Genomic DNA, 13,205 nt, shown 5'->3' on the forward strand with positions numbered 1-13,205 from the left:
AATGAATTAGTACAAGTAAATGACCCCTGGAACTACTGGTAATCAACTTGTTTAAGCACTTCTCCTTAAAACTTCCCAAAGAGCTACAGAAGTAAAGCAGTCGCTTCTCACATACATCACACAAAATTTGCTATATTTTCTTACTTCAAAAATAATAGAAAGCTACTGAACACATTTTTCAAACAGCTAAATATGAGTTTATGGTTTCATCCATGTGAATTGGGTGGAGTATTTACAAATAAACTTCACAGATTACAAATAAACTTCACAGAATGTTGTCTATTTAAAAATCTTTAGAAAAAAATTTAAAATATGTACATATAAAAATATAAAAGTTACCTGTGAATTTTCAATATTTTCCAAATGCATATTCAGCATGTGAGCAAAAGATTCGAACAAGTTGTCCACATCAATCCTAAATGAGTCCTCATTCTGGCCACCTGTTGCCCTTGCAAATAAGAGCCTGGACTGAATGATAAACTTAAAAATGTACTCCAGTGATCGAAAACACCTCATGATGGGTTCTTGCTTCTCATTCTGAGGGCAAAGATCTGACAAGTGCTTCACACAACTGATAAGTCCCCTGAAAAAAATGACAAATTTGTAACTAATTTGTATTTTTCATAACTAACAAAGCTGAGGTCTTAACATTATGATTTACTGGTGCCAAGCTGGAAACCGGTAGAATTAAATTAAACTTGTGCAATCCAGGGACTATTGGCATTTATACCAGGTCACGGGGCATGTATACCCAGAATTCCCTCGGCGTCATGTGACCGACCCGCCAGTTATACTTCTAACCCAGTTAGACTGCTAGAGGGGTGGTTCAAGGTGGGCCCTTTAACTGTTAAGACCTCAGGTTTGTTAGTTATGAAAAATGCAAATTAGTTACAAATTTGTCATTTGTTCATATATGAAACAAACCTTCGGTCTTAACATTAGGATAGACTTACTTATTGGAGGGAGGTTAGTCTGTAACTGACTGGGAGTTTGCCACCTAAATCCATTTCCGAATATTAGGAGAATTCCAAGAGAATGGACTATAACCTTTGAATGAAAGATATAAGGAGATCTATTGGTTTCCCTCACTGGGTGCTGGTATCATGCCATGGTTTATAAACTATGGGGAAATAGGGGACCCCCTATTCTCATAAACCACTCTTGTCCCTTGTGTCTGGATCTACCATCACCCCTCCCTTCCAACTACTGAGAGGGGTGTGTTGCTACTGGAAAGTATACTATACTCTAACATAACTTTACAGTATGGCTGACCACCTCACCTGCATCTAGTCTGTTCCAGCTCATGATGGTACTCTCCTTCATACTGCCCGTAGGTAAAGGAGTAAAAAGAAAGTAGTAAAGACAAAAAGACCAGTCATCCCATTCATTCTAATTTCATACCTTCATCTTAGACTAGACACAAACTGACCCGCCAGGGGTACTGGATGAGCTATACCACTTGCTGGGCCGCTGCCACTGGACCCAAGGAAAAGGTATCCAAGAATCTATGGGGAACATCTTTTAAATAAAAGGAAGTGAAAGTCGTTTGGCGTTTCCAAACACCAGCTTTCAGAATTCTCTCGACAGACATATTCTTCTTGAATGCCAAAGAAGCACTCAAGCCCCTAATGTCATGAGCCCTAGCCTTCTCCTGGCTATCTGACCCCTTGCCTTCTGTCATGTAGGCATTCCTGAAATTTCTCTTAGCCAAAACAATATTGTATTCCTGGACACTTCATTTTTGATCCGTCCTGTACTTACGAACAACCTCCTGCACCCCAGCCTGAGGTGCCTTGTCCTCCTTAAGTACTCTCTTGTTACCCTGACGGGACACAAAAGCATCTCATCTTTGTCATTATCTACAAAATCAGCCAGAGAAGGTATGGAAAAAGTCAAACCTGCCGTCCACTACTGATGGGTTTTGAGTCTTGGCCACAAATTCTGGCACAAACTCGAATGCCATTGACCTCCAACCTCTTGAGTGCTTTACCATAGACGACAGGCCATGTAGCTCCCCCACCCTTTTGGTTGAAGCTAGGGCCAATAAGAAGACTATCTTTAGGGTCAGGCTCCTATCTGTGGACTGCCATAGTGGTTCATAGGGGGGTTTTGTCAGACTACTCAGTACCATGGTCAAATCCCAATCTGGGGCTTTCAGTTCCTTTGGTAAACATGACTGCTCAAAGCTCTTCATCAACATGGCCAACTCCCATGAAGATGAAATGTCCACGCCTTTCATGCGTAAGACCGAGGTTAGAGCCACCCTGTACCCCTTCACCGCAGACACAGACATATGCCTTTCTGTCCTAAGATATATCAGAAAGTCTGCTAATTGCTGAATAGTGGTACCGAGTGGAGACAAGTTCCCTCTACGACACCAATCACAGTATGCTGACCATTTCCCTTGGTATACTGCTGCCGATGACTTTCTGATATTTCCTGCCATGTGCGCTGCTGCTTTTTGCGAAAAACCTCTCGCTCGCAAGAGATACTCGACAGTCTCCACCCGTGAAGTGATAGGGACTTCACCGACTGGTGGTACCTCTCCACGTGAGGCTGACATAGCAGGTTGTTCCATGGTGGTAACTCTCATGGTACGTCCATCAGGAGTTCCAAGAGGTCCGGAAACCATTCCGCCTTTGGCCATAACGGAGCTACCAGAGTCATTCTGAGGTTCTGTGACCACATTACCCTATTAAGAACCTGACAGATTATACAAAAAGAATGAAATGCGTAGACGTCCAGATTGTCCCATGGGTGTTGTAGTGTCTTCTGCTACTGCCTCTACGTCCGAGACTACTGAACAATATACTCCCAACTTCTTGTTGTACCTGGTTGCGAATAGGACTATGATTGGCCTTTCCCACAACCTGAGCACTCTGTCCACAACTTGTTGGTGCAAGGACCACTCCATTCCCAGGATCTGATCCCTTCTGCTCACCCACTGATGAAGTTGAACTGTCATCATATGTAACTGTCGAGACACTAGACCTCCTTGTTTGTTTATGTAAGCTACTACTGTGGTGTTGTCAGACATCAAAACCACTTAATGTCCCTGCACCCTCTCCCAGAATTCCTGTAGTGCCAGAAATGCTGCTTTTAGTTCCAGCACGTTTATATGGAGTTTCCTGTCCTCGCCGCTCCATTTCGCTGAAACCATCAGCTCCTCCATACACGCTCCCCAACCTTCTAGTGACGCATCTGAGAATGCCAAGAGATCTGGTGAGGGTTGCTGAAGGGGAACACCCACTGTCAGATTGCTGTCCTTCACCCACCACAGCAGGTCTTTCCTCACTTCTGCCAACAAGGGAATCTGCTCATACGGGTGACCTACTATTGGCGACCAGAACTCCTTCATCCTCCATTGTAGAGACCGAAGGTGTAACCTCCCTTATGGTACTAGCTTCTCCAAGGAAGTTAGAACTCCCAGTACTACCTGCCACTGTTTGCATTTCTCTACTCTCTGGTCTATTGGGAATACTCTGGCTTTTATTGTGTCTATGACCATTCCCAGAAACACCAGCCGTTGACTTGGATCCAACTGCGACTTCTCCCGATTTATCACAATGCCTAAGCTGTGACAAAACTGTAGAAGGGTCGCTCTATCCCTGAGTAATTTCTCTCTGGACTTTGCTATCATCAGCCAATCGTCTAGATATCTTATTAGCCTGATCCCCTGAGCATGTGCCCATGTCGACAAGAGAGCGAACACTCTTGTAAAAACTTGAGATGTTGTCAATCCGAAGCACAGAACTTTGAACTTGAAAACTTTCTCTGCCAGACTGAAGCGGAGAAATTTCCTGGAAGACTGGTGGACTGGGATCTGAAAGTATGCGTCTTCCAAGTCGATCGTCAGCATAAAGTTCTTGATCCTGACTGTTTGTAGAACCGTCTTTGGAGTTTCCATTTTGAACCTGGTTTTTCTTATAAACAGATTCAAAGTTGACAGGTCTATTACTGTCCTCCAGTCCCCACTGGCTTTGGGTACCAGGAAAATCCTGCTGTAAAACCCCTTTGATGGCATGGATACTTGTTCCACAGCCCCTTTTTCCATCATCTTCTTCACTTCCTCTTGCAGAATAAAAGCCTTCTGAGGTTCTTGAGCATAAGCGAGGTGAAGCAATGGCTGTTCTGTCAGGGGTGGGGATACTTCGAACAGAATCAAATACCCGACTCTGAGAACCTCCACCACCCACTGCTCTGCTCCTAATTCCTGCCACACCTTCCAGTGATTTGCCAGGCAACCCCCCACTGGTGTGGCCGAGTGATGAGAGGCGCCTTTCCTATCGTCTTGAGCCCCTTCCTCTTCCCCTAATCCCCCTTCCTCTGTTATTTCTATTGTGAAAGGGCCGATGAGTCAATTTCTTTGGGGAAGAGGGCCTTGTTGCCCCTATTAGCTTTGAGCTTACCAGCCACTAGTCAGTGGCCTTTCTTGCTGACTGGGATGTGACCGTCCTGGTTCGAAGAAGAATTAACTCTTCTCCTCTTGGTCTGAGAAACAGTCGCAAAATCCAGTATCCTCCAACGCTTGACTGGTACACGCCGTGACGTCATCGAACTTAGTGATGACGCCGAGTTAGAAGAAGAGACGAAAGAAGACGACGAAAATCACGCCTTTTTCTTTTTGCCTTTTCTTATTAATTTTCTTCTCTAAATCCTGTAATTTCTTCATAACAGTGTGTACTACCGAATCAGAAAGCGTATTTGAGTCCGGAGGCAGCAAAGAAGACTGAGAATCAGTCGGCTGTCACGTCATCGCGTCTGCCATGTCGGTGTGTGACGTCGGTTGTGACGTCACCAATCTTGTAGGTAGAGATTGGGCTGCTTCTGCTGGCATCCCTGTGTTTGCAGCAAACCCACCCCCAACGTTCTGCATCGTCGTAACCAAAGAAGTCGTTGGCGTAGCCACGACATTATTTCCCATAAAGTGCAAACCCGGGGGATAAGGAATATTCAGCACTCCCGGATTTTGCTGGAACCATGACGCCATATAATACAACAGCAAACCTTCCAAGGTTGGTACGCCTGGAAGGCCTAGCGCCGCCAACGTACCCTCCATCCTGTTCGAATCGGGAGCCGGCACCTGGAACAAAGATGGCGATGCTCTCCCCCTACCTACTGGGAACAAAGGAGCGTACATATTATGCATCAAATTACCTAAAACCTCTCCTGGCGTTTCCGAAAACGAGCCACTAGGAGAAACTGAAGGGGTATGGGACAAATCAAAGGCCGGTGGCGAAACATATGGAGCAGTCTGGTGTACTGCCGATACAAAAGAAGCCAACGACGCTTGGTCACCCAAAGATGGCGTCGACTCCTTTCTTTTGTACTGGCCTTTGTCATAAAACTTCCTCCACTGTTCCACCGACCAACCACGATAAACAGAACAAGGATTAGTAATTGTACATACATTTTCCCTGCACCTACTACACGTTGGATGAGGATCCGTCGACACCGAAGTTAGGAATCTTGAACAGGGAAAGCCACCGACTCCAGGGCATTTCCTTTGTCTCGTCTTCGAAACGGAAGAAGATCCCGACGGCAATACAAAACACTACATCTCTCCACTTACACACTCTTACAGCTCACACCACACTGAGCACACTCAGAAAAAGAGAATTAATAAGAAAAATAAAATTGAAATGGATAAAAAACGGGCAAACAAAAAACGGCTTTAAACAGATAGACAGAGAACACATCCTATCTTAAAGGCGGTAAAAAGATAACTGGCGGGTTGGTCACACGACGCCGAGGGCATTCTGGGTATACATGCCCTGTGACCTGGTATAAATGCCAATAGTCCCTGGATCGCATAAGTTTAATTTAATTCTACCGGTTTCCAGCTTGGCGCTAGTAAATCCTAATGTTAAGACAGGTTGTTTCGTATTTGAACAAATCTGCATTTAGATTATGGTCAAACACAGCCTCAACACAACTGCTGATGCTTCCACACTTCAGACTAATTTTTTGAAGGAATTATATAGTCATAATTTGAAATTCCACATCCTGATGATGCAAAGCATTAAGAATGAAATGTAAATATATAATCTAAGAAAAAACAAATATTTCAATATTTCTAGAAGTCAGTCAAGAAGAAAATAGAATACGTACTAGCGATATGAGGCAATAATAAAACTGGGATCAATCTGTATATACATTAACATTCTTGTTGCTTTCATCAGTCACTGACCGTTTCTACCTTAGCAGTAATACACTTCTTGACCAAATTTGTGGGTCAATAGCAAGAATTTATACCATGAATCTTTATGCCTTTTACTGAGTAACCAATAAATTGCAATGAATTACAAACTCAAATGATCAGGCTACTCTTTCAGTTATTATCTTAAACCTTTCTTACAACATTACTACAATAGGTCTCACTTCCACCATTATACTGAACTTGAACAACTTACTTGTATACTAAAGCAGCAGCAAAATGTCCAGTAATGTAGGCATCCATGACTGGCTTAAAATGTTCAAATTTTGTGTCTTCTAATAGGCTAAATATAAAGACCTGAAAAATACGACATAATCAGACAGGGATCCGACTAATAATGTGACTTAACCCTTAAACGCCTATTGGACGTATTTTAGGTCAAGATAAATTGTCTTTTGGGTGTCGACTGGACATAATTTACGTCGACATAGAAAAGTTTTTTAAAAATTCGCCGAAAAATACTTATAGGCCTACCAGCCAAAAACTTTTGAATTACGCGCCTTGGGGGATGCTGGGAGCTCACAGATCAAGGCGTTGTTTTGTTTACAATCGTTACGCAGGCACGCAAGCGCAAATTTCTTTCTTATCGCACTAAAAAGTATCAGTGACACATCTCAGAAATTATTTTGTCACTTTGACACAATTTTTGCACCATTTTAAATAAGCCTTTACATGGAGTATTATATATGAAAATGTGCACAAATTTCATGTAGAATACAACAAAAAAATACTCATGATTGTAGCTTTTGGCAGTTTTGAAATATTTTCATATAAATAATGATAAGTGCAAAAATTTCAACCTTCGGTCAACTTTGACTTTACCAAAATGGTCGAAAAACGCAATTGTAAGCTAAAACTCTTATATTTTAGTAATATTCAATCATTTACTTTCATTTTGCAACAAATTGGAAGTCTCTAGCATAATATTTCAATTTATGGTGAATTTATGAAAAAAAAACTTTTCCTTACGTCCACGCAGTAACTCTTCCGAAAAAATCATACGTGCGATTGTCGTAATGTTTGCACCATTTTAAATTAGCCACCGTTACATAAAGTTTTTAATATGGAAACTGTGCGCAATTTCATGCACAATACAACTAAAAACAACCCATGGTTGTAGCTTTTATCAGTTTTGAAATATTTTCATATAAATAACGATAAGTGCCAAAATTTCAACCTTCGTCAACTTTGACTACCAAAATGGTCAAAAAAACGCAATTGTAAGCTAAAACTCTTATATTCTAGTAATATTCAAGCATTTACCTTCATTTTGCAACAAACTGGAAGTCTCTAGCACAATATTTTGATTTATGATGAATTTATGAAATAAAAAAACATTTTCCTTACGTCCGCGCGGTAACTCTTCTGAAAAAATCATACGTGCGATTGTTGTAATGTTTGCACCATTTTAAATTAGCCGCTACATAAATTTTTATATATGAAAATGTGCGCAATTTCATGTAGAATACAACAATTAATAAGTAAAGGTTGTAGCTTTTCTCATTTTCAAAATATTTGCATATACATAAATCACGATAAATAGAAAAAAACCACGTTCGGTCAACTTTGACTCTACCGAATTGGTCAAAAAATCGCAATTGTAAGCTAAAACACTTACAGTCTAGTAATATTCACTCATTTATCTTCATTCTGAAACAAATTCGAAGTCTCTAGCACAATATTTAGATTTATGGTGAATTTAAAAAAAAAACTTTCCTTCCCTCTGCGTGCGGATTCTCCGCCCCAAATCTCCGAAATGCATACGTCGCATTCTCGGAATATTTGCTCCATTTCATATTAGGCGTTTCATAGAGTTTTATATATGAAAATGTGTGCAATTTCATGTAAAATACAACAAAAAATAATTGAAGGTTGTAGCTTTCTCATTTTTGAAATATTTGCATATAAAAAAATATAAAAAAAAATTTGACATTCGGTCAACTTTAACTCGTCCGAAGTGGTCGAAAAAAGCAATTGTAAGATAAAACTCTCACAGTATAGTAATATGCAATCATTTATCTTCATTTTGAAACCAATTGGAAGTCTCTAAAACAATATTTAGATTTATGGTGAATTTTTGAATAAAAACATTTTTTTACGTCCTCGTGTCACAAATTCATGTATCATTTTGTGATAATATTTTCTCTGTGTTGCTTTGATTGTTTTACAATGTGTTATATACCAAAATGATTGCAATTTAGTGTACAATACAACGAAAAAAAATAACTGTTTTGCTCACAGCGCAATTTGAATAAAATTATATATGAAATTTTGTTTTCGCGCTATCATTTGCATTATTTATATATGATAATGATATTTTTTTCATTTCTGAAGGTTGCATACTAAACTTCAGGCAATGACAAAAAAAGGAGCCAAAAATGAACTCTTAATCTTGAAAACTAAGCGCGCTAGGATTTTTTTTTTTTTAAATATTTTTTCTGCTTCGGCGCTCACTCTGAGACCTCCTCGCCAGAGACGATTTTTATCATACCCCTTAGGCGTTTAAGGGTTAATTCACTTTAACTACCTTTACAAACACAAAACTCCCCACAAGTCCCTCATTTGTTTCCTAAACAAAATAATTTTCCTTTACAAACCCTTCTTATAATTCACTAGAACTGTCAAACAAACAAAAACTAAACAGTGTTCTTCAGAAGGAAGAACAAGATGTGAGTCAGTCAGTAATTTGGCGCATGTACATACAGTATCCGTAGGTCCCAAGACACTAGATGTCTCTCTTCTTTTATTGTCTGACTCAGTAGGGTTGAGAGGCAAACACATCTGTCATATGTAATGAGTGCCTCCATAAAAATGTTCTGTTTTTAAAAGAAATCTAACTACAAAATCATTATTTATGATAGCAACTTTGGGGATGAGGGAAGAGCCACCAAGACCCCAGAACAGTTGATAATGACTTGAAGGATCCAAAAAGTAGAATCTGAGGCTTTTTGCCAGGGTTTATCTTTTTTTTATTTTTTACTTTAAAATCACTAAATAAATGCCAGGTTATCTTTTTTTTTTACTTTAAATCACTAAATAAATAAGTCTGGAGAAACATGGATTGAGCTTAACCTCTCAAATGCCTAGCCATCCAGCCAATATACGTACAGTCCATTAACTACTGAACCATCATCTGCTTGGAGTTTAACAAGGAAGGAGTCAAGTCACAGACTGTCGAATGTGAATGAACAGAATTTTTCAGCAGTAGTTATCTTGTGTTATTTTCATACAGTCTCAGAGAGAGAGAGAGAGAGGAGAGAGAGAGAGTAGAGAGAGAGAGAGAGAGAGACTAATGCCTGTTATATTCTCTTGACTCCTTCAGAGTAGGCCATATACTGTACTTCCTAGGATTTAATTCTGTGTTTTGCCTTTCACACCTTTTTGCACTTACAGTGATCCCCCCGTATTTGCAGGGGATGCATAACAGATGGCCCCCATGAATAACTAGAACCCACGAATAGTTGGAACCCCTTTAAAAATGCAAATACAGTGGGCCCACTGTAGTCCGTAATGTCTCACTGCTAACATGTTACTGTAAGTACTTGTCCTTTTGATCTGCATATCCAATAGTTGGATTGTCTTTCTTGCCAGGCTTTTTTCTGCTGCTTGTGTTGAGACTATTTTTTGCCCTTACTTTACTGTTATATGAAAGATTTTCATAACTTCTGTAATTTAAATATATAAAATAGCTCCCTTTTTAAGTTTTTTAAATACAAACATCCTTTGTAAGTTTATTCATGAATTCTAACTAAAATCATCAATTTCCATAGAATATTCTTTTACGTATTCATGGTGAATTATTCTTCCAACTATTTCATTATTCAATTTTTTAATGTCTTACAACAGTTGAAATCAAATCAGAATATAAGCCAAGGCCATCTACCATCCTAATCACAATCACAGGTAAAAAAAATTTTCTATAACAGCTATGATTTTTACGGTACTGGTCCAGCAAAGCCTAATGTGATGACAGCATGGTGGCTGAAGCAAAAGTGACTGATTGTCAAGTGAGAGGGTGGGCCTCTCACTGACTAACTATTAGCGAATTGCAGTGGACCCCCCCATATTCACATTCTCCGGATTCGCAGACTCACATATTCACAGATTTCTCTCTGGAACATTTACCCCCATTATTCAAGGAAAATTCGCCTATTTGCAGTATATTTCTATGAGAAATATCCACAAATTCCTGTTTCTTTTTATCAATTTTCATCATACAATGCACTTTTTGTGATAAAACAAATTAAAAAAATTAAAAAAAACCAGGTATGAAAATTTTTAGTGGGTTTTTCTTTAGTTTTAATTAACAAAATACGAGGTTTTAAGCATTTTTATAAGGGTTCCACCTATTCGCAGGTTCCAACTATTTGCAAGGGAGTCTGGTACGCATCCCCCTTGAATATGGGGGGGGGGGGGACCACTGTACACACTGTACATCAATTTCAGCAAGCTCCAGTGACTGGATTAGCTTTTCTTAAAGGTAATCCATAAAAACCTTAAAGTTATATATATTCTCAAAGTAACAAAACAATAATATGTTAATGAAATTAAATCACTTTTCAAAGAATACAAGAAAAGAAGTTACAGAACTATGATGGACTCACTAGTGCCTGGAAGACATGTCCTGAATGCTGAGTGGAGTTGCCATCGTCTGTCGAGAACATGGCAAAAAGGGCATCTAAAACATCTTGTAGGAACTTGACAGTTTCAGCGCCATCAACCCGAGTAACTCTCGACAGAGTTTCTCCAATGCCATCGGGTGCTGAACGCCATCTCAAAAGTGAAAGCAGATCAACTGGAAAACAAAGTGGAGAATCAAAGGGTAACCTATTACAACATATCATGGAAAATATATTTTACACAGATCCTCAATGATTGGCTAAAAATTAATCACTCTTCAATTAAGGATGGAAGTTGAGGGCAAGGTAAAAGTTGATCAAGTTTACTGTGGGAGGAGAAACCATTATTAGTTTCCATAAAAGTTTCACAGCATAACTTGATTCGCACAAAATAACAGCAATCTGATCCTTACCATTTTGTGTAAGCTTAGTTGAGCAAAGTAATGTATCAATAACTATGAATTCTTTGGGGGATCGCTGGAATGGTAAAGAATATATGCAGTCTACCGCCTCCTTGGAAAGAAACGGCATGGTCAGGTACTCCGCAGGATTATTTAATCGTGCACGTTCATCACACTTATAAACACAAAGTTCATGAGAGCCATCACGGAAGGTCGTTCCGCCTTCATCATCCATGAGCCGTATAAATGAAAAGCCAAACAGTTTCTTTTCATTTTTTCTCGAGCTGTAATATAAAAGACATATAAAAGACATAAGTATGTATTTCAATAATTCTTTTATCATCTTAACCTAGAATTATGCATTTTTCTTCATACTGTATGCCACTCTTTAAAAGTTTGAGAATATGTTATTGTTATTATACAATTAAGTTTGTTCATACTTACCTGGCAGATATATATATAGCTGTATTTTCTGAAGCCCGACAGAATTTCAAAACTCGCGGCACACGCAGTGGGCGGCCCAGGTGGTAGTACCCATCCCGCCGCTGGGAGGCGGATATCAGGAAACCATTCCATTTTCCCATTCTATATTTTATTAATGCCACTGTCTCCTGAGGGGAGGAGGGCGGGCAATTTAATTATATATATCTGCCAGGTAAGTATGAACAAACTTAATTGTATAATAACAATAACATTTTGTTCATGCCACTTACCTGACAGATATATATATATAGCTGAATCCCACCTTCGGATGGTGGGAAGAGAGAATAGGATTTTTTAGGAAACTTAAATTAAGTAGAGATATACATCTTGGTTCCTCACCTGTTAGCAAAGTAGACTCTGTGATTACTGTCACTTAAGGCTGCTTTTGCTTAAATCAGAGTTGCCAGCCAGGTGGAGACCTGTAGTGCTGGTGCGCTCTGGATGATCTGTCAACGGGTACGAGACCTCAACGTGGACAAGACCATCGAGCCATACATATGAGGGCAACGAAGCAACTGACCACCACCTGACCAACTATTCAAAAAACCCCTTAAAACTAACTAAAGGATGGGAGATCTTCACATAAGACTCACCACAACCTAAAAACACAACAATAAAACTAACCTAAGCCTAACTAAGGGATAGGGAAAGAGCTACTTCCGGACCCCAAGACTGTGTCCGCAGATACGTATGGCCCAGTGAATTACAGTCGTCATAAATCGTTCTCCCATCCCTTAGGTAATGTGAGGCGAAGACGGAGTTACTCCTCCAAAAGGTGCAATCAAGAATGTCCTTGATTGACATATTCTTTTGGAAGGCCAAGAGAGGTAGCGACAGCTCGAACTTTTGTGAGCTTTCACTCGTAAGAGGCTCAAATCAGTCTTCTGGAAAGATGAATGAGCCTCCTTAATGACGTCCCTCAGAAAGAAAGCAACAGCATTCTTAGATAAAGGTAACTCTGGTCTCTTCACAGAGCACCAGAGATTACCTGAGGGACTCTTACCTCTTTTGTTCTATGTACATAGAACTTGAGAGCCCTGACCGGGCACAGGGCTCTCTCTGGTTCTTGGCCCACCAGACTTGACATACCCTTGATCTCGAAAGTTTTCGGCCAAGGATTCGAAGGATTTTCATTCTTCGCCAAGAAAATTGGGTTCAAAGAGCAGACAGCATTGTCTCCTTTGAATCCCACTAAATTACTAAACGCTTGAATCTCACTAACTCTCTTAGCCGTCGCAAGAGAAGTTAGGAAAAGAGCCTTCCTTGTCAAGTTTCGAAGAGACGCTGCCTGAAGCGGTTCGAAAGGACTTGACATAAGGAACTTAAGAACCACGTCAAGGTTCCATGACGGAGGTCTCATTTGAGGAATCTTCGAAGTCTCGAAAGATTTTAAAAGATCATGAATGTCCTTGTTGTCAGAAAGGTCAAGGCCTCTGTGCCTAAAAACCGCTGACAACATGCTTTTATATCCCTTGATTGGTAGGG

The 13,205-nt window shown here is 39.9% G+C and overlaps 1 protein-coding gene across 3 annotated transcripts in view; it reads right to left on the reverse strand.

The window, feature by feature from the left end:
• LOC135194986 (dedicator of cytokinesis protein 3-like) overlaps positions 1-11,515 on the reverse strand; it is a gene marked incomplete at its 3' end in the record, with an annotated part of 54,917 nt that extends 43,402 nt beyond the window's left edge. For all 3 annotated transcript variants that reach the window (XM_064221240.1, XM_064221239.1, XM_064221238.1), the window contains 4 exon segments: positions 340-583; positions 6,414-6,514; positions 10,822-11,012; positions 11,250-11,515. In XM_064221240.1, coding sequence (XP_064077310.1) covers positions 340-583; positions 6,414-6,514; positions 10,822-11,012; positions 11,250-11,472 — 759 coding nt within the window.
• Between the last annotated feature and the right edge of the window lie 1,690 nt (positions 11,516-13,205).

This window comes from Macrobrachium nipponense, chromosome 15 (assembly GCF_015104395.2).
Source record: "Macrobrachium nipponense isolate FS-2020 chromosome 15, ASM1510439v2, whole genome shotgun sequence".
NCBI classification, from domain to species: Eukaryota; Metazoa; Arthropoda; class Malacostraca; order Decapoda; family Palaemonidae; genus Macrobrachium; species Macrobrachium nipponense.